This window comes from Vanessa cardui, chromosome 1 (genome assembly GCF_905220365.1).
Source record: "Vanessa cardui chromosome 1, ilVanCard2.1, whole genome shotgun sequence".
NCBI lineage: Eukaryota > Metazoa > Arthropoda > Insecta > Lepidoptera > Nymphalidae > Vanessa > Vanessa cardui.
In genome coordinates this window covers 11,596,072-11,617,524 of record NC_061123.1, presented here as the reverse complement: position 1 = coordinate 11,617,524, position 21,453 = coordinate 11,596,072, and the positions used below count along the sequence as shown (strand labels likewise).

The 21,453-nt window shown below is 31.9% G+C and overlaps 3 protein-coding genes across 6 annotated transcripts; 1 reads left to right on the top strand and 2 right to left on the bottom strand.

Annotated features, from left to right (window-relative positions):
• Positions 1 to 8,801: 8,801 nt before the first annotated feature.
• Positions 8,802 to 12,004, top strand: LOC124542140 (exosome complex component RRP42). Its single transcript, XM_047120107.1, has 6 exons — positions 8,802 to 8,998; positions 9,079 to 9,275; positions 10,431 to 10,596; positions 10,670 to 10,849; positions 11,046 to 11,269; positions 11,887 to 12,004. Exons 1-6 carry the CDS (start codon positions 8,942 to 8,944, stop codon positions 11,987 to 11,989), a joined length of 927 nt encoding a protein of 308 aa, XP_046976063.1. The 5' UTR covers positions 8,802 to 8,941; the 3' UTR covers positions 11,990 to 12,004.
• Positions 12,005 to 12,031: 27 nt separating this feature from the next.
• LOC124541971 (protein ref(2)P-like) lies at positions 12,032 to 16,275 on the bottom strand. Of its 2 annotated transcripts, none has more exons than XM_047119951.1 (8): positions 16,058 to 16,275; positions 15,629 to 15,805; positions 15,361 to 15,531; positions 15,015 to 15,187; positions 14,032 to 14,731; positions 13,705 to 13,842; positions 13,077 to 13,229; positions 12,032 to 12,725 (listed from the first exon to the last, which is right to left on the bottom strand). In XM_047119951.1, exons 2-8 carry the CDS (start codon positions 15,801 to 15,803, stop codon positions 12,580 to 12,582), a joined length of 1,656 nt encoding a protein of 551 aa, XP_046975907.1. In that variant the 5' UTR covers positions 15,804 to 15,805; positions 16,058 to 16,275; the 3' UTR covers positions 12,032 to 12,579. The 2 variants fall into 2 exon arrangements, with proteins under 2 accessions (XP_046975907.1, XP_046975964.1); XM_047120008.1 differs by having other exon boundaries at positions 13,077 to 13,214.
• Positions 16,276 to 18,369: 2,094 nt separating this feature from the next.
• Positions 18,370 to 21,386, bottom strand: LOC124531731 (biogenesis of lysosome-related organelles complex 1 subunit 5-like). 3 transcript variants are annotated; one of them, XM_047106246.1, is made up of 4 exons: positions 21,232 to 21,305; positions 20,557 to 20,745; positions 19,613 to 20,438; positions 18,370 to 18,756 (listed from the first exon to the last, which is right to left on the bottom strand). In XM_047106246.1, exons 3-4 carry the CDS (start codon positions 20,256 to 20,258, stop codon positions 18,449 to 18,451), a joined length of 954 nt encoding a protein of 317 aa, XP_046962202.1. In that variant the 5' UTR covers positions 20,259 to 20,438; positions 20,557 to 20,745; positions 21,232 to 21,305; the 3' UTR covers positions 18,370 to 18,448. The 3 variants fall into 3 exon arrangements, with proteins under 3 accessions (XP_046962202.1, XP_046962210.1, XP_046962217.1); XM_047106254.1 differs by lacking the exon at positions 18,370 to 18,756 and adding an exon at positions 20,909 to 20,991 and having other exon boundaries at positions 19,920 to 20,438; positions 21,232 to 21,386; XM_047106261.1 differs by lacking the exons at positions 18,370 to 18,756; positions 21,232 to 21,305 and adding exons at positions 20,909 to 20,991; positions 21,082 to 21,225 and having other exon boundaries at positions 19,920 to 20,438.
• Between the last annotated feature and the right edge of the window lie 67 nt (positions 21,387 to 21,453).

The following is a 21,453-nucleotide window of genomic DNA, read 5'->3' as shown; positions in this document are numbered from 1 at the left end:
GTGGGTAACAAAGTGGCGTTAGTAGTCAATAGTTTTGACAGTTGAAAATAAGAAATATGAAGACAACATTACAAGGCGGCATTACGGAGAGAAACGTGAACGAAGAAGGACCTACAATTAAAGTAGTAGTTCGTTGTTTGAAGCATATTGTAGTTATTTATAATTATTGCATTACATGTAAAAGATTAAAGACAAATAAAGAGGAAAAGGAACAAGTGTTTTTATTAGATCAGAAGTGGAACAAAAAACCCAAAAAGGGTAGGGTATCCTGTGAGTATCTAAAAATGATAATTTACTTATTTATTTTTATTGTTTTTCAGGTTTTTATTTATTTATTGTGAGTTATGTATACACAGTAAATGCAAAAATATATGTATCGTATTGGTTTTTAACACCTGAGCTTTGCCAGGGCTACTCTCTGGAAGCTCGTAGTATTATTTTATAATATATGTATCGTATTGGTTTTTAACACCTGAGCTTTGCCAGGGCTACTCTCTGGAAGCTCGTAGTATTATTATCGTATTGGTTTCTAACACCTGAGCTTTGCCAGGGCTACTCTCTGGAAGCTCGTAGTATTATTTTATAATATATGTATCGTATTTGTTTTTTTTAATACATGAGCTTTGCCAGGGCTACTCTCTGGAAGCTCGTAGTATTATTTTATAATATATGTATCGTATTGGTTTTTTAACACCTGATCTTTGGCAGGGCTACTCTCTGGAAGCTCATAGTATTATTTTATAATATACATATATATAACTCTTTTAAGATTGACACTCATCTTTATAACTATGAGTATAACACAAAAAAATTGGTTTTAAGTTTTTAATTTTGTAAATATTACAGCCCTATTATAATGGAATCGTATACACCACCTAATAATGACATAACATCGGATGATACAATTATTGTAGAGAAATTAAGTAAAAATAAACGAGATAAAACTAAACAACGTAAAAGGAAAATTAAGTCAAAAGGATCCAAGCAAAGTTCAAGTCACCGTAGTCGTTCCATAATTAGATCAAGAAACAGAGGGAAAATGTCTTCTTCTAGTACATCCTCAAGTAGCTCAGATTTATCGTCAGACAAACGAAAGAAAAATAAATCTAAAGGAAGAAAACGCAGACGATATTCTTCGTCACCTAAAACTACACGAACCCAAGATAACATGAGACATTCATCTATTTTAGGATCTCAAAATATGATACCAGAATTCAATCCTCAAGCTAAAACGCAATCTATTAAAGACTGGCTGTATAAAATAAATGAATCTGCAGCAGTATACGGATGGACAGAAGCACAAACCATTTATTTTGCTTTGCCGCGACTTACGGGTACTGCAAAGAAATGGTACGACGGCCTAACCAGTGTAAAATACACGTGGCAACAGTGGCAAGATAAACTACTGAAAACCTTTTCATCTGAAGATAATTATGGTGATCTGTTGTCTGAAATGCTTTCGAGAAAAAGTAAGAGAAATGAGACGTTGGAAGAATATTATTATGATAAAATTCGTCTTTTAAACCGATGTGAGATTACTGGAAATAAAGCAGTAGACTGCTTAATTCACGGAATTTTTGATCACAATACAAGAATGAATATGCAAGGGTCTCGATTTAGTGAACCAGAAGAAGTCCTATCTTATTTTCGTAAAATTTCGACAGGAAATAGAAAGGAAGATTCTTATACTAATTTCGGTCAGTCGTGGGAATTTAAAAAGCCACATCAAAGATTCCAAAATTCTAATGAAAATAGATTTAATTCATATAAATGTTTTAACTGCGGTGAAAACGGTCATGCGTGGATGAAGTGTCCGAAAGATTTGATTAAATGTGGAAAATGCAGAAGAATAGGCCATACTGCTGCACAGTGTCAATCAAACAAGGTGTCAGAGAATATAGATGCTAGTAAAAATGTATTAAGAATTCAAATTAATAAAGATGTGAGTCAGAAATATTTCAAGGACGTGATCGTTAACAATAAGCAATTTAAAGCATTTATTGATTTTGGGAGTGAATGCAGTTTAATAGGAGATACTATACTTGATAAAATAGAAGCTGCTCAAAATAAAATCGAAACCACTGATCTTCCAGTTCTAAAGGGATTTGGCAATAAAGGATTAAAACCCAAGGCACGTTTACCTGTGGAACTTACAGTAGATGGCGTGACAGAAAATATAGACGTCTTTGTTGTTCCGGAATGTTTACTTCCTAATGATGTCGACATACTTTTAGGTCAAAATCTAACTGAACTTCCAAATATACGAGTTTTAAAAACAGATACCTCACTTACATTATTCAACATGCCGCATTATAGATATATCAAGATAATAACACAAGAAAACACGAACATAATTGGGACAATAACAGTTAAAGTGAATTGTTGTGATAAACTTTATTTATGTGTCACCATACCCATGCCTAAAACCTGGTTCCGAATATTTGATTGTACCAGGGATATATGAATTTAAAGATGGATGCTCGGAAGTCTTAATAATGAGTTTATTACGAACAACATTCGTATTACCTTCGGGAAAACTAGTAGCGAGAGGAAAAATAATACCTGACACGATGTTAAACGCTGTTCCATCAGGTTTATATAGCTTCGAATCGGAAATACTGAACATTTGTCGCCTGTCAAAAGATGATTTGCAAGACTCTGAGCCTGAATTTAGCGATATTAACGTGGATATAGATCTAGACGAGAGAACAAAGACACGTCTGTATGAAATTTTACAGAAAAATCGTAAGTGTTTCGCGTTGTCAATGGCAGAATTAGGTGAAACCTCCGCTGCTGAAATGCATATTCGTCTTAAAGATGACACCCCGGTTACATATAGACCATACAGACTTTCTTTTTCCGAAAGAATAAAAGTAAAAGAAATACTAGAAGATCTTTTACAAAACGGAATAATACGTGAATCCGAATCGGAATACGCAAGCCCTATTATAGTCGTTCCAAAGAAAAATGGAGAACTACGTCTTTGCATCGATTACCGAGCTTTAAACAAGAAAACATTAAAGGACAAATACCCAATGCCATTAATTGAAGATCAAATAGATAGTTTGAGTGGCCAGGTCTACTTCTCAACATTAGATTTAACATCTGGATATCACCAAATCCCGATAGCAGAACAATCGAAACACCTGACTGCATTTATAACACCTGATGGCCACTTCGAATATAATAGAATGCCATTTGGCTTATGTAATGCACCAGCGGTGTTTCAAAGAATGATTCATAAAGTATTAAATCCTAAGAAAATCCCAGGAGTACTCATTTATATGGATGACATAATAATAGCTTCGCAAACTACGGAAGAAGGTATGGAAAGATTAGAACGTGTTTTTGATGCTCTCAAAGATGCGAACTTAACACTCAACCTTAAAAAGTGTAATTTTTTTAGAAAGAAAATAGAATTTCTTGGATATGAGATTTCCAGCGAAGGAATTAAGCCAGGACATAAGAAAATAGAAGCAGTCGCTTCTTTTAGAAAACCTCAGAATGCTCACGAAATCCGACAGTTTATAGGTTTAGCTAGTTTTTTTCGCCGCTTTGTACAAGGCTTTGCCTCAATCGCTAGACCACTGACAATGCTTACTAAATCAAACACAAAATTTGTCTGGAATGTTGAGCAAGAACAAGCTTTCAACAAAATTAAGAGTATTCTCGTTTCACGCCCAGTGCTGGCAATTTACAATCCATTATTTTTAACGGAACTCCACACTGATGCAAGCCAAATAGGAATAGGAGGAATTCTCCTACAACGACCAAATAAAGAAACTCCTCTTCGAGCTGTAGCATACTTTAGTAGACAAACGACCACTGAAGAACAACATTTTCATTCATTTGAGTTGGAAACGTTAGCAGTAGTTATGTCTTTAAATCGATTTCGTACATACCTTCTAGGTATAGAATTTAAAATAATGACAGATTGTCATGCAGTAAGGCAAACTTGGGCAAAGCGCGATTTGGTGCCTAGAATAGCAAGGTGGTGGTTGCAAGCCCAAGAATTTAACTTTGATATTGAATATCGACCCGGAACGCAAATGTTACATGCAGATGCATTAAGTCGGAATCCATTGGTAAATAAAGATTCGAGTCAAAACGATAATTCATTAAACATTTTCAAAATAAGTATAAATAACAGAATCACTAATAATAATCTAGAAAGTATACAATTCACCGACCCCAATCTCTACAATATTAAATGTATACTTGATAATAACTGCTCCGAAGCTAAAGATATAAAAAATAAATATGTTTTAAAAAATGGTAAGATATATCGCAAAATCGACAACGAACTCCGGTGGGCTGTGCAACATAATGCAAGATGGAAGATATGTCATATGGCACATGATGAATCTGGACACTTCTCACTGGAAAAAACCCTTGATAAACTAAAACGTACTTACTGGTTCCCACGTATGAATCAGTTTGTAAAAAAGTATGTTAAGGCATGCATACCATGTGCATATGCGAAAGAAACCAGTGGACGCAAGGAGGGTTTTCTTCATCCAATACCTAAGACACCTATTCCTTTCTATTGTATTCATATTGACCACTTGGGACCTTTTACTAAAAGTAAAAATGGGAACACTTATATTTTGGGTATAATTGACGGCTATACAAAATTCATCATCCTTAAGGCTGTACGCAATACAAAAAGTCGAACCACAATAAATGTATTACGGGATGTGTTTGGTCTATTTGGCGCGCCAAAATTACTTATATCGGACCGGGGTACAAGCTTTACATCAGCAGAATTCGAAGAATTCGCTCGAATGCAAGAAATTAAGCACATTAAGAACGCCGTGGCAACACCAAGAGCCAATGGACAGATAGAGCGCTATAACCGATCCATCTTAGCATCCCTGACAGCACTTACCAATGGAGACGAAAAAAATTGGGATACACATGTAAACACGGTGCAGTGGAGCCTAAATAATACCTTAAACAAGGGTATTGGAAAAACTCCATCAGAAGTCATATTTTGTAAGCAGACGATAAGTCCTAATGAAGCTCATATTCATGACCTCATGCTTGACCCAAAACTACCTAGTGTAGATCAAATAGCGAAAATTCGCGAAACAGTAACACAGCACATTCAAGAAAAACAAAACGACATGACAGCAAGGTTTAACAAAACTAGATGCCGCGCAAAGACTTACAAAGAAAATGATTTAGTCCTAGTAAAAAAACAAGTCAACAATCCAGGTGATAGTAACAAGTTATTACCACGCTATAGTGGTCCATATCGAGTGTCTAAAGTCCTCGAAAATGATCGATATGAGGTGAGCAGCATTGAAGGATTTTCCAAAAGAAAATATGTTAATATTTACGCAGCAGATAAAATGAAGCCATGGATAACTTTCTCAGTCCCTGACAGTGTAGAGGAAAATAAGCAAAGCTCTAGTAGTCATTCGGAAAATTCGGATACAGAACCAAATTAATTAATTAATTATTTTTTTTATCGAAGATGAATTATCCATATTAATCAAATGTATAATGTGCATGTATATAATTTATGTTATAAAATGATTTAATAAAGAAATCAGTATAATGAATCGTGATTTTATTTGTAAAATAAAACATATTTCATTATTTTAAAATTGAATTTCTTAAGAGGTCGGTAACTTAAAGATATAATAAATTAATATTTAATATACTATATACATACTGCCGTGATATTTTTCTGTATGTTTCAGATGAATTCCTTAAAAGGGCTAGCATGCCGCTGCAGATCAGTTTCTGTACAAGACCATGAAACGAGAGCGTTGTCATGGCTAAACAAAGATTTAAACCTAGCATGGTTGATTAAATTGAAGTATAGGTTTTGCTTATGGAACGAGAGGGTTGCCATAACAAAACCCAGTAGCCTAAAATGAATGTCTGGGGTCAGACATGGAGCCAGGATGGCCGAATGTTAGATATTGCAAATAGATGGCAGTAGTTTACGGTTAAAAGAAGTGCTAAGTTACACTAATAGATGGCAGCAGTGGGTAACAAAGTGGCGTTAGTAGTCAATAGTTTTGACAGTTGAAAATAAGAAATATGAAGACAACATTACAAGGCGGCATTACGGAGAGAAACGTGAACGAAGAAGGACCTACAATTAAAGTAGTAGTTCGTTGTTTGAAGCATATTGTAGTTATTTATAATTATTGCATTACATGTAAAAGATTAAAGACAAATAAAGAGGAAAAGGAACAAGTGTTTTTATTATAGATATTTAGTTAACTTAGAGGATTTTAACTCATCTTAAATGTAAGTGTATGTGTGTGTAATAGGTGTTAAAATGTAAATTTTTTTTTGTTCAATACAATTTTTAATTTTCTTGTAGAGTATTTGCAAACAATCGTTTCTCAGAAAATTGTGAATAATTCTCAAATAGATCACATAAAACTGTCATAAATCTAGACTCCACGTAGTATTATGCCCTACTAGAAGATTTAGAGAAAAAAAAACTTCAAAATATTTCAATTAATATTATACAAACTACACGGTGTAGCCTTTCAAATATTGTACTTGCTACAATAATTCATACTTATTGTAAGTATCAATTATCGTAGCAAGCACAATACAAGTAAGTACAATATGAAAGGTTAAATCGCAACCATAAAATTTATAATATTAATGATAATAAAACGAAGTTTTCCCTTTTCTAGTGTCTGAAATGATGTGTACCCATACGAAACTATCCATGTCAATTGTCAATACATTTTTAAAATAAAAGAAATTGACATCAGTCCTCAGCCCTTGCTTTATAGCATTTATACTCACGATCTCGAGCTGTCTGTTAATAACTTTTGTAACATTCTTCAATATGCTGATGACATTGTTTTATATCTTAGATCTCCTTCAGTCCAAAACTTAACATTGCAATTAAACTCTGCTTTGCATTATCTTGACCTATGGCTCTCTGACCATGGCTTATCTTTATCAGTAGATAAGACTCAGGCAGTTGCTTTGACACGAAAAAGGTTAATCCCCGTCTTTGATCTGTTTTGTGGGGATCAGCGTATCAACTTTGTCAATAAGGTGAAATTTTTAGGCATCGTACTCGATAACAAGCTGAACGGAATTTATCATTCTGAACATACTATCAAAAAATGTGAAAAAGGCATTAACGTCCTTAGGGGAGCTCACCCCTATTCTATCAAACTACTGTACAATGCAATAGTTCGTAGTCATTTGGACTATGGACTATTTGTTTTAGACCCATTTAATAAATCCGCATCCGATAAACTCAATAAAATCCAACATAAATGCCTTAGAATAATTATAGGAGCAATAAAATCTTCTCCTAGTAACGCTCTGCAAGTTGAATGTGTTGATCCTCCACTTCAACTGAGAAGACAATTTTTATGCGACCGCTTTGTGGTAAAATCATTACAGCTGTCCTCTCACCCTCTCTGGTCCCGTTTAAACATATTGTCCCAACTATGTGATCGCCCTAATAGTAAATCTTTGTTATTAGACAGTTTTTTGAAATTTACAAAACTCCCTCATCCTATATTAAGATTCCATCTTAATCCTCTTTTTTCCACTCCATTTAGAGCTCTTGTCCATAATCCTCCAATTGTCACAGACCTTGGTCTAATCAAAGGAGCCCCTGATACAAACGTTAAGTTTCAAAGAATTTTTCATCAAAACTGGTCAAACCATCTCCTCATTTTCACTGATGCCTCTAAAATATCCCCTGATAGCTGTGTCGGTTCAGCCTGTTGGATACCCAAATTCAAAATTATCCTCCAATTTAAATCCCCTCCTGAAACATCAATTTTTTTCGGGTGAAGCGATTGCTATTCTGGAAGCAATTCTATTTGCTCACTCACATGACTTAAGACAGACTGTAATTCTGACAGACTTTTTGAGCTGCCTGCTCGCAATTAGAGAAAATCCGTTTCGTAGCAGGCGAAGATTTTTTATTATTCTTAAGATCAGGGAAGCTTTGCTTGCCTGCCATCAAAAAGAGTTGGAAATATTACTAGTCTGGATTCCAAGCCACTCTGGTATAACAGGCAATGACACTGCAGACTCGTTCGATAGATCTGCTATATCATCTGGCTTAACTAATCATTTTAAAAATATTACTCAGGACTTGTGTGCTCTAGCGAAAACTCACCTCGATAAATCCTGAAACTCTCTTTGGAAAGCATCATCAAAATCGAAGGGTAAATTTTATGCTTCTCTTCAACCAGATATTCCAATGCGACCTTGGTTTTCTCTTCACAGGCAAGCTAATCGTTGGGTCACCACAACTATCTGTCGTATACGCCTTGGTCATGCATGTACTCCCATATATCTGCGTAAAATTAAAGTTAGAGATAACTCTTTGTGTGAATGTGGTCTAGACGAAGGTTCCTTATCCTATATACTGTTCTCCTGCCCCAATCTCATATTATATCCTATATACGACGTTCTCCCTCCTAAAGTCCCTCGCCCTATTAACTTTGAATGTTTGTTGATGTTTGTGTTTAGTCCATTTTGTAAATTTCTATGTAAATATATTGAACGTAATAAGATTAAGTTGTAAATTTTGTGACTGTTGTTATGTATTTTAATAGTAGTTGCATTATTTTATTTACTTTTTATGTAATTATTATTGTTGTGTGTTATAGGTTATGGGTCTCCAATTCGTCTAGTGCTATTATGCCTTCAAAATTAATTTCAGCATGTAATCTCGACCGAACCGATCAATCTCCATCGTGTCTTCTCCATCGCACGTGACATTGGCGAAATAATCTGTGCCTTTTTGGCACAATTTATTTGTGCCACAAGAAAAAAAAGAAATTGACATTAATATGACAGTTAAAATGTCAAAAATATTGAATATGAAACTGTAAATAAACACATCGTACACGTGCCGTATAAAATTAGGATTTTTAATATTGTGTATTAAATATTATAATAGACCTGAGCGCAGGCCCATTACAAAATGGCGGGACTTCTGCTCAGCGCGACAGAAAAAATGTATATATTACATGGTGTTCAGGTAAATTCATAATGAAAAATAACGAAATTAAACCTCCTTCGAAACCTATTTCCAATAAATTAGTATTCCATTTATTTAAGGATGACTACCGTTCAGATGGCAGATCAAATATTGACTATAGACCTATGGAACTTGAAACTGATGTGGTGAGCCATGCCAGTGGGTCAGCAAGACTCCGCCTGGCTAATACAGACATCCTCGTCGGTGTTAAGACAGAGATAGATGAACCAAAACCTAACAATCCAGGATTAGGGAAAATAGAGTTTTTTGTTGATTGGTAAGTATTAACATATTAACACATTGACAGTCCCTGCATCACATATGATACAAATTTATCTTTCACCATACGTCCTTGCATCACATCTGATGCAAGTAGGCGTACAGACTCTACACCGTTTATTGGCGAGGACGTCTGAGTTAGGGAAATAAATATTATTAGGACGTCTAGAATAGATATTAAGAAAAGTAAAACACCAATGAACCAACACATTTTTTTTACTGAATGAAAATATTGCTAGGACGGTTGGGAATTCATTTTTGCTAACTATTTTGTGCAACAATAAATATTCGATGCTCGATTAATTATGATTAACGTTTATAATTATTTTTATGCAACTACCGCAAGAAAACTAAAACAATCAGTTATATGAATACCCACATTTTTTTGCTTCAACGTTCCCTGCATCATATGTGATACACTAAAATTAAGGACGAGACGTCCTTGTATCACATGTGATACATGCTGAAAATAACTGTAATATTACAGTGACAGAGATTTCAAGTATAAATTTATTAAATGTGAAGTATTTCCAACTACCTTTAATAAAAAAACCGCAGGACGCCACATGAAGGTTGTTGGATTTGGCCTGGACAGTCAACGTGTTAAAAATAAATTTTATATTTACATTATTTCTTTACTTCAATAATGTAACCTATAACATTGTTCCGATAATGTGCCTTAACTCTAGACTACAAGGCTTAAAATATGACTAAAAATTATTTTTACAAATTAAAACCCATATTCAAGATTGTTCTAGATAATTGATGTTTGCTCAAATTACAAATTTGCTAAATTTATTAATTTCAACCTAACAATAATTCATCACCGCTCATGGATATTTACTAATTTGTTTCATTCATTTACTGTTTTTAAATAGATGTACTAGTAATTTAGTATAAGTCCAAATCGTGTTCTCAACAAAATAACTCCTAAGGAAAGTTAGTGTCAGACAAACAAAATCCAATTTTAGCTAGTAAATCAAATAAAAATAATACAAAACTTAAATAAGAATAACTTTATTCATCATAACACTTTCTTATTGATTTACAAATTATACCACCAGTTCTGAAAAAAGTCAGACTGGAGAAAACCAAAAACTTAGCAGGATATTTCATAATGCAAATTGTAATCTTATGTATTAAATATTTTCAGTTCAGCAAATGCCACTCCAGAATTTGAAGGCCGTGGAGGAGAACAGCTTGCCAACATGATATCAAATTTGATGCAGCGAGCTTACCACTCCTCACAAGCGTTTGACTTAAAACAGTTATGTATATTAGAAGGGAAACAGTGCTGGAAACTTTATGTTGATATTTTGGTATTAAATTTTAATTTGTCTTACTATTATGACATATTCTGTATAGCATTTTAAAATTAAAATTTGTTATAAGATTTTAGAATGTGGAGGCAATCTGTGTGATGCCGTATCCCTTGCTGTTAAAGCTGCTTTGTTTAACACGAGAATACCATTTGTGAAAGCTGCTCTCATGGACGGAGGCAGTGTTGATTTTCAACTCTCAGATGACCCATATGACTGCAAATTATTAGAAGTTGGTAATGCACCACTTTTGGTAAGTTAAATACATTTTTACATTCACATTTCACACTACACAATGTAACTATGTATAAATGCTTTATATCAGTATGTAATTATAAATGCCAAAGCACAAGAGACATTCATAGCTGCTAAATATTTTTAAATAATAAATTATTTAAGTTTACACTTATTACGTAAAATATTATCAGTAATATCTATTTACTTTGTAGGTGACTCTCTGTAAAATTGGTAATAAATGTGTGGTAGATCCATCAGCTGAAGAGGAAAGCTGTAGTGTTATATCTTTGATAGTTGGCATTACTGGCAACCCAAAGTACTACAGTAAAGATTCAAAAGATTCACCTAATGTTGAATGTAAATGCAGCACAATTGGAATGAATGGTCCAGGAAGTGTGGCCCCTGAGACTTTTAGAGCTGCCATTACCCAGGGAATGTAAGTAAATCACTCTATATAACATTCAAATATTTCAACCACTGACAATGTAAAAATTTTTTTGCTGTCAGTATTTTGTATAAATTTAATATGTAATCTGTATAAGTAACTGTTAACTTAATGTCTTTATAGTCTTACAACAAACAAAACTTTTGTCTTAATGATTGATATAAAGTTTAAAACTTTCTCCTCAAAGGGAGAGGAGGCCTTTAGCCTAGCAGTGGGAATTTACAGGCTGTTGTTGTTGTTGTTGTTAAAACTTTAACAACTTTACAAGAAGCATCATAGCTAATAAAATTGTTGGTTCATAAAGAACAAGACAAAATGATGACTTCATTTTATTTTCGTTACTTATATTTCGATACAAATTTAAACAAGAAAATATTCTAGACCTACAAAAAAATTATTTAAATTAACTATTCAATTTCCAACAATAGATGAATTGAGTTTATTTAAGATTTCGAATCTTAGAGTATAGATATTATCTAAAAAAATGTAGTAATAATTTCAATATATCAAAGTTGTTTTTTTTTTTTTTTTTAATTTAAAATATATTGTTTTCTTAAGTTATAAACTTTACATAAATATAATTAATGTAGTTTTAATTTTATTTTTAGCATTGCGGCAAAGTGCTTAGACGAAGCTTTAGGCAGAACACTTTTGAGAGAAAGGCAGGAATGTGGTAGTTACAAGAAAAATTCTTATGGATTCCTGAAATAAAATCTATAAATAAAATGGAGTTTTATTAAATGAAACATATAATTCAACCATTATACCTTTATTTAAGAGAATATATATGGCTAATACAATACATTGCCAATGTTTCTTATATCACAATTAAATTATCACAATAGAAAGTAATAGTTACCTAGCATTCAAATTTAAATCACGCCTCCATTATGTGGGGCGTGATTATATCAACACTATTTACTAGCTACTTTTTTCATTTTAAGTGTATTTTTCTAACAAGTTTGGTTAACTATTAAAATATTAACGGCACTTCTAAAAAGCCAATTAAAAGTAAATGGAATGTTTTTAATTTTCAAAAGTGACAGAATCTATTGAAATGAGTGCAAAATAAAATAGATTAACAACTGTACTGAAATTAGCACAAATAATAAATTTCTATAGATAGAAAACATTTAAAATAATCAAGCAATGTCTTCATTGAATCATCAATAGTGATCCCTGCACCAGAAATACCAAGTACACCTTTCTTACATAAAACCTACATACTACTAAATATAGTGTTATGAAGTGGCAAGAAATAACATCAAGATGTCATATATTTATAACTTTTCGACACGAGTTTACTTTCTAGTGTTGACCGGAGTAAGGAGATCAAGTACAGCAGCAATATTGCCATCCTTGCTCTCCAGAAGTTGCGTTAGCCACCCACCATCATTGGTGAAACCCATGGCCATCATCTGCTGAATAGCTGCATCAATATGAGCCACTGAAAAATAGAATTAGAAAAATTATTAATTTATAATCAATGAATATCACATTCATAATTGTATGTCAATAAATAATATAAGTGAATGAGTACATAGGTACATTAAATGATTAGAATGATAACCTACATACCACGATGACTCATACACTTATCAACATGAATATATAACATTATCTTCAATAACATAGTTATTGTAGACATATTTATATATGAAGCTTTGTTGACATTTATTTGCATAATTTAAAGTCGCATTTAGTACTAGATAATTTATAATCAAGTCTCATAACTGTAATATGTATTTTAAAAGAAAATATACAAAATTTAATTATATTATTATAAAATGTTTATTACATGGGTGACGCTTCCTTGGTTGCTCTTTAGGTTTAGCGTCTTGCTTGTCTGCAGCGGGAGCGGACGGCGGCTGTTTGTCAGCTGAACTCTGAGCTTGACTTGAAGCTGGCTGGGGAGGGTCAGCTCGATGTTCTGGTTCTTTAGGATTCAACGCTAAATGTTAAATATTTGGTCAATGACAATGGAACATGAAATGATCACATAAGCAATGATATTCAAAGTGTCTCAAATAATGTAAAAATATATGACACATAGAACTCCAAAATGAGGCTATTCAATTTTATTAATTATTTGGCATAATATTAGCAATTAAACAATATAAATTAATTGTGCAAACAGTGAATCCTAACCAAATCAACACATCCTTTGTAACTTAAACAGTAAGTACATATTCTGTTTCTATATTTTAAGATTTGATCATTGTTCATGAGTCAAATTATTGTGTCTCAAAATAAACCCTTAAAGTTATTTAAACTTTCTGGTTTTGAGTTTTTCTGTCATGTATATGTGGACTTGTAACATGAAGCTTTTAAATTGCAAAATGATTTCTTGAATTAAATATCTGGGCATTAATGCTCAGCTATATGAAGTATGATCAGATGATGATTATTTAGAAATAAATATTTACCAGCAGTTGCTAAGTTGAGTGGAGGATATAGGTTTTGTCCTTCAGAAATTTTCACACGTTCTTGAAACTCTTCTGGAAGGTTGAAGCCGATTGGTGGCTGAGAAGTATTGCCACCCTTGACATATGTATCCATAAGATCTAAACAATATATTCAATAATTAATTTGAGTTTCATATTATATTCAAGACTAATAAAATACAATAAATAAAAGATATCAGACATGTTCTTACTATAACTATTGAGATTAAATGACTTTAAAATTTTGAATAATGTAGAAACTGTAAAATGACTTGGAAAATGTTTTACATTATGAGGACAAATCTTTACCTTTTTCATTATTAATAACAGTCCAGTCATCAACCTTGTCTCCTTTTTCTAATTCTGGAGTTTCCTCTCTTCTAGATTCAGCAGTAGTAGTTGATGATACCTCAGACCTTACACTTTCCTTGTCAACTTCCGGAGATTTACGATCGCCTTGCCCCATTTCTACATCATTATTATTGACAGAGCTTTCTTGGGGCTGATTTTGAGAAGTTTCAGCATTGTTTGAAGTTGAAGGTTTAGGGTTTAAGCTGCTTAAATACAAATTAAGAAGCTTTTGAATATTGTCAATATCCAAATTTTCTACTGAAAAAGGACATTGAGGTTGCTCCTTCTCTGTTGAAGTTGATGCCTCCTCTTTGGGAGCTTGTGAAGTACTTTCCTTTGCTTTTTCTTGTGTTGGGTTTTTCTCAACATCAATGTTCACATCTCCAGCAAGGTTTGCAAATTCATTCATATAGTTTGCAAAGGTTTCCAGCCAACTGGTGCGGGAACGACGATGATGATGTTGTTCACGATCACCACTGTGGCGATGGCCATGACCATGGTGACCGTGGTGACCATGCCCATGACCGTGATCACCACGGCGTTTCCTTTCATTACTCTTATCACGGCATTGCTTCTTACTATTTTCATCATCAACAGTAAAATTTACAGACTTCAAGAAATTTCTGGACCGTTTAATAGCTGTTCTGATGACAGTGCGCTACAGACAAAAAGAAAAATTCATAAAATTTTGTGAACATGCTGTATGCATAACAATACAATAATTGTACCCAGTAAATCATAACTTAATGGTATGCAAGCATTTAATATCCATTACCAAGTGGATAAATATTTTTTATTAAAAAATAAAAACCTACTACATTAATATATTATGCCTTTTTTTAAACACCTACCAATTTGATACTTCTAAGGATAAACTCATAATTACGAGCAAGATACATATTAAATTTTATATAATATTATATTGATATAAAGATACATACAGGCATATTAGGCATGGGTACTCGCACCATGCAATGTTGAGGGTGCAAGCCGGCTCCTTCACATTTTGAGCACAGATCGTAATCATCACAGTAAGTACACTTGTAGCGGAAACCGATCACTGGAGATTCACATCCATCACAAATTACACCACAATGTGGCATTGTACTGAAATCTGGAAACAAATATTTCATGTATTGTAATAATTCTGGTAAAATTAGGATTAAACTTAATTTTGGCCTTTTGATTTTGATTTTGATTGGTGCCCTAATAACCTTGGGTAATAAACCTGTTAGCATAATATGATTTTTGGCAACATAAGTGAAAGCATAATTCTTAAAAAATTACCAGCATTAGTATCAGCAACAGCAGTGAGTACAATGTCACACTCATCATCATCCTTAGTCATCTTCTCTTTGCAACTGACATACAACTTAACAAGATCCAGATCCTCCATGGCCGATAAAGCAATCATGATTTCATCATCTGATGATATTGCAACATCATCTCCATCTTCATCTATAATTATAAAAATTACATTAATATTTTTCATTCATACGTAATTCATAATTTAAAAAATGTATAGTTATTTTCATTCATAAAAATCTATCTCTACCTTTCCATGACACTACATAATTCTTGTTTTTTAGTCCAGGGAAGACATCTTGAAGTTTAGCACTCAAATAATGATAACTGGTCACAACACTCTTTTCTACGCCAAATCTTCTAACTTCTGGCTTATCATTTTCATTCCAAAACGTATAAACTTTAAATGGGACTTGATCTTCCATTGCTGTAAACGATATATTTATTAATATCTTGATCAATGTTTACGTACATTTATAAAGATTTGGTGGCCATTTTGTTTACTAAAAGTACACACGATTTCATAAGCTCGACTTGTGCGTATAAGTAGTTTATTACAAATTTAATGAAATAGCACTTATATTATAATAGGTATAGTTTTTAGTTAAAATAAACACTTATTTATACACTTCCAATAACTAAATTAAGATAAAATTAAAATTTTATATATTAACTGTACCTGACAAAAATTTTGCTTGCTTTTCACTTGAGAAAAAATACTAATATTCGTTCAACACTCCTACTGCTTCCTAGTAAATATTGTTATTGCGTAGCGTTCTACTACATACGGTGTATTTATACAAGTGTGAAAATGAAATGATTCATCGCTTGTCGAACATTGGAGAAAAACAAAATATTATGGTGCAATACTGTCAAACTTGTTTGTCATTGTCAGTTGGTCATTCTACCACAGACTTAAAATCGAATTTAAATGAATAATAATTCGAACTCGCCTACTCGCCTAAGGGAAAACCATTCAGTTATCGAATATTAGACTTTCCAAGTAGTTAAAATTATTAATTGTCTACATTATTTTTAGTATAATTTAGTAACCATATACCAATTACTTGTTCTCTAGAATATAAATATATTGAGATATAAATAATATCACTAAATATTATTTTTTTTTAAGTGATTTCGTTCCACTAAATTTTACATAACGTTTTCGTAATCTTCTCATACTAAGATATAAAGATCAAGTAACCAAATATATAAGGAGTAAGTTTAAAAATAAATTATTTCCAGAACCAAATAAGCTTAACTTTCAAGAAGCGAGTTTCAAGTTAGCAGAAGGCATACCGCAAATCATCGAAGTTGGTACTACTGAAAAATTAACCGGGGAACCCCTGACATTATTTTCTAGTTTTGCTAGGTTTATAGGAAATTAATGAATATAATTAATACTAAATTAGGTAATTTCATATTTGTGTTAGGAAATTGATACGAGCTAAGATATCACATCACTTGTGCATGTATTAACATCAGCTCAATAGGGAAGATGTGATATTTTTATTTTTGTGTTTATTTTAAACTCTCCATAAAGAGTAGACCACAAATATAATAAAAATCTAAAATACTATAATTTACTGCAAAAAATGACAATTTCAATTTTCGCGCGAAAACGGATCTATGTCGTATGACGTCATTGCTGTCTGCCACTGGCCCACGGATCGTACTTGTCTTCGCTGGCTATACTTATGTATTTTTTCTCGACCTTAGAGATAATTTTTTCTAAAAATTTAAGGCGGACTATGGATACTCCGAAAAAAAAAGCTTTGTTGACGTATGTTTTACCAAATTTGTTCATCTACTTCAATAAACTTTTCAAATAAATGGTTTTTGACACCAGTCACGAGGTCCACAGGATAAAAGTGGTTTCAAGATGAAAAGAGGAATCTGGAGTCTGCTTTGACAACCCCAACTTCTATTTTCAAGTGGTTTAATAGAAGCGTTTTACCAGAAATAAAACGCATATTAAACTACTTACCTTGTTAAGCTTAGCTTCTATTTCTGCCTGGTGCATAATTACAGACAATAGAGTGGGTGAGAAGGCGAAAGAGACATACATATCGGATATGCCTATCTCATTATTTAAGCTAGGGATGATCGATATTCATCGATGTTGAAGAAACATCGATGTTTCGCTGGAAAACATCGATGTTTTGACATCGATGTTATGACTTCAATATCATCGACACATCGATGTTTTATGAACAAAAATATCGAAGAAAAAAATCAGCTACATCCACAGCTTCAGAAAGGCTTTTTTCTAAAGCTGGCCAACTCCTTTATCAACAGCGGAACCGACTGAAGGGAAAACACCTGTCTAAGTTAATTTTCTTCCAAAGTGTCGCCAAGAAATATTGGGATCGTTAATATTTTTGTGCAACTTTTGTATAAAAATAAATAATTTTCATAAATATAATAGTTTTTTTTATTTTATACCGAAAACATCGATGTTTAACACATATCGATGTTTTCGAATCGATATTTATCGTACATCGATATTTTTGATTCGATGTTAACATCGATGTTTTCCTAATATCGTACATCCCTAATTTAAGCTTCTAATAACGGTTAAGTGGTTTATTCGATTATTTTTGTTATCAATTATGAATCGATATTTTATTATGCATCTTTATTAATTCATAAAAATGCTACAATTATCAATTTATTATCTGAAATACTAAGTTGAAAACTAGAAATATGTTCATTAAAATTATTTAAAATAAAATAAAGATTACCATTTTATTTTGTTGACATCTAAATCATCTTCATACATAGTAAAATAGATTTTTTTCAAAAGCTATTATTTTTTTTTTAATATTGACGACTTAAAATATTTATAAACTATAAAGAATAGATAAACATGAACCAAGAGCCATAAGGACAACCTTTTATCTTAATTAAATTATAGTAAAAGTCAGGTATTGCATTATTATTGTTTTAATATATTAATTTGAAACCTATATTTAAAAAAATTAAAGAAATTTTAACATACTCTATACACATAGGTTATATTAATTTTATATTAAATACATAATACAAAATCATTTATTATTGGTTACAATTAATCTTGATGTTGTTTTTCCAATGCAGTTTTTGTGATTTCAGAATAATTTTGTTGCTCAGCAAATTTCAAGGGACCTCCCAGTTGTATTGTTTCAGGAATGTTAAGTTCTTCATTTAATTTCTTCGCTAGGAAGTATATTTCCGCAAGGGCAATGACTAAAGCACACATGACACCTAATAATAATCTGAATCCAAAGTCTAAATTGCCCACCATCCATTCAACACCTCTGAATCCAAAAAGGAAACCAGCAAATATTGATATTATAAACTGTCCAATTGCTATTAATTGACGATTAAGTTGTTTCACTGTAACAAAAAAAATAAATAATATTATTCAGTGCATAAGAAATCTTACAGATAAATGTTTATTTCAGTCAACAAACTACTTATGTTTTTACCAAGTTTCACCTGTCTTTATACATAAATGTGACTGATTTCTGGAAGTTATGTTGTCATTTCTTACTTAACTTATTTTAATCAATGAAGAACTAGAGATAAATAAATCTTAGAATATTCCATTTCATTTGTTGACAGCTATATTCTGCACCACAAAGTTTTATATATAATTGTTTATAACAATTTCTCTACTTATACACACTTTCCTGCCAAAGTTCAGAAAACAAGTTTGCTGACGTTCAATTTCCATTTTTTTTAAAAAAAAAACAATAATATACAGCACAATGATGACATCAAAGCAATATCAAAGTCCTAGTTGATAGAGGCTATAGTTTCAATTTTGTTTAAATATAAATGGAATATGAATGCCTGCCTGAAATGGCTTTGTGAGGAGAGATGATATTTGTAGTGTGATAAATTATAGTAAAAATAGTACACCTATTTTCTTGTCATTGCAATTAATTGATGATGTTGTAATCTTTGGATAGTTTTAGAAATTAATAATTCAATTTACCTTCATTGATTATGATACTATATTAATGATTCATGGTAAGCAAAATTTTATTTAATCAGACAAATTAGATAGGCCTGAGGATTTGCTATCATAATTAGACCCTACACATGCAGAATAAAGTGAATATGTTTAGTACACATATTATAAGAAACTTAAATGTTTTACTCATATCCTATCATCAAAACAACTGTAATTTGATTAATATACACATAGCACTTACATATTTAATTATGCAATAAAAATAAAACTTACACTGATATGAAATGTTGTCTTCAGGAAATCTCATTCTGACATTGTCTACCCCCTTTGTCATTTTCCTATACTCACGAGCCTCCTGCTGAGCTCTTAATTTTACACATCTCGCTTCTAGAACAGGATTTCTCTTTATCGTTTCATTCTCAGGGACTTCAATACGGGCCCCTTCTAAAAGTGTGTGAAGGTAAGGAATATTTTTCTCCCCATTATCTCTTTTTACTTTTAAATGATTATATAACCAATCTATATCAGCTGTTACAAGGAATACATCGGAGTTTTTCTTTTCAGAGGTCATGTCAGGTTTTTCGTCTGATTTATTATTCCCATCTTTTTCATCTTTATTACCTTCGACTTTCGTATTAGTTTCAGTAACCGGTGGAGTTGAAATAGTTTCATCAGACACAATATCTGGATGACTTTCTTTTATCTTTTTTAAATAATCTATTTCAGAACTAGATAAATGGATGGGTTTTGTTTCATCACTACTATAAGTTTTAAAAGTAGCCTTATTGTTTCCTGTTACTATTTCACTTATATTATGAGGTAACTCATCTGAGGGTGTTATTGTTTTTAAGAACTTAATTAGTGTTTCTGTTGGATAAATCTTAATATTAGTATCAACTATTGACCCTTTTAGATCCATTTCTTATTTATTAGTTATATTTAGCTTATGATTCAAGTCTGCATATAAATCTCTTAATTCTTCCTCTTTTTCTTCAAATGTATTGTCAATTCTTTGACATTTAAAGTTCATGTCATCAATAAACTGATCCCATTCCTTCTGTCTTTTCTCACGATTCTCTAGCAGCTTCTTCTTAGTAACCTAGGAGTAAACACTTATTAGTGACAAGATGTGAAGTTTAATTCAAATATTGAAAATAAGCTATTTTATACATCAACTGTAACAATATATGTCCCAAGGATTATGTTTTATATATTACCTTTTGCAATTCAAGGTAATCTTTTTCAATTTCTTCAGAAAGTTGTAATGCTTGCGTCAATTTTTCTCCTAGTACCGGTAGTGCTGCACATGAGCTTTTGACGATTTTCTCAGCTTGAGTATCTTTGATGTCTGTTAGATTTTCAAGTATAACGAATAAGTTTTCAACTTCTCTATCACCTCGTTTTTCCTTAAAAACAAAATGTAACCATTATATTTACTTGTTAAGTAATACAAACAGGACGATTAAAACTTCAATATGTAACTTCATATACTTGTAAACTGAACTAAAAAAATATTGCTTAAGAAATTATGTAATTTAGATATTTTTTTTTGTAATTAAAATTGTGTACCTCGAATTCTTTCAACATAAACTTTATTTCACCATTGAGAAACGGGCGATGGTCAAACAATCTTGACCAAACCTCGCTGATTTCTAAAAAGAATCATTCAGTTTTTTAATAAATAATATTTACTTTAAATATATTATTTACGAAAAAAAAAGTGTTGTTCCCGATCGACATACATTTTGACTGAACTAAAATAATGATCTTGTATTTCAATAACAACTATATTTTCATGGAATAAGTAAGTAATTCTGGAAACTATATCCAATTACAAGTTACTACAATATATTATAACAATGGGAAAAATAAAATAGAACTGATAATCGTACCTCGTGACAGCTCCGTCATTATCAATTGTTTAAAAATCAAAAAAAATTCTATACTCTATGGAATTTCGAATGATATCGGTCTTCTTTGATGATTGCTTCGATTGAAATTAAAAAGTTATTGTACTGAAATACGTTTCACTTCTCGCGAAAAATTGTTATTTTTAATTAAGTATCTAATGTAAGTAACACTGGTTCTATTTATTTTTATATTTCGTCCCTAAG

Bases quoted from the DNA above. Each gene is read 5' to 3' on its own strand.
- LOC124542140 (XM_047120107.1), top strand. From the start codon at position 8,942: ATGGCGGGACTTCTGCTCAGCGCGACAGAAAAAATGTATATATTACAT. The intron at 8,999-9,078 runs GTAAATTCATAA...CATTTATTTAAG, and splicing joins ATATATTACATGGTGTTCAG to GATGACTACCGTTCAGATGG. The intron at 10,597-10,669 runs GTATTAAATTTT...ATTTGTTATAAG, and splicing joins AACTTTATGTTGATATTTTG to ATTTTAGAATGTGGAGGCAA.
- LOC124541971 (XM_047119951.1), bottom strand. From the start codon at position 15,803: ATGGAAGATCAAGTCCCATTTAAAGTTTATACGTTTTGGAATGAAAAT. The intron at 14,732-15,014 runs GTATGTATCTTT...TTTTGTCTGTAG, and splicing joins TACCCATGCCTAATATGCCT to CGCACTGTCATCAGAACAGC. The intron at 13,843-14,031 runs GTAAAGATTTGT...TATATTGTTTAG, and splicing joins TGTTATTAATAATGAAAAAG to ATCTTATGGATACATATGTC.
- LOC124531731 (XM_047106246.1), bottom strand. From the start codon at position 20,258: ATGGATCTAAAAGGGTCAATAGTTGATACTAATATTAAGATTTATCCA. The intron at 18,757-19,612 runs GTAAGTTTTATT...TTTTTGTTACAG, and splicing joins AGACAACATTTCATATCAGT to TGAAACAACTTAATCGTCAA.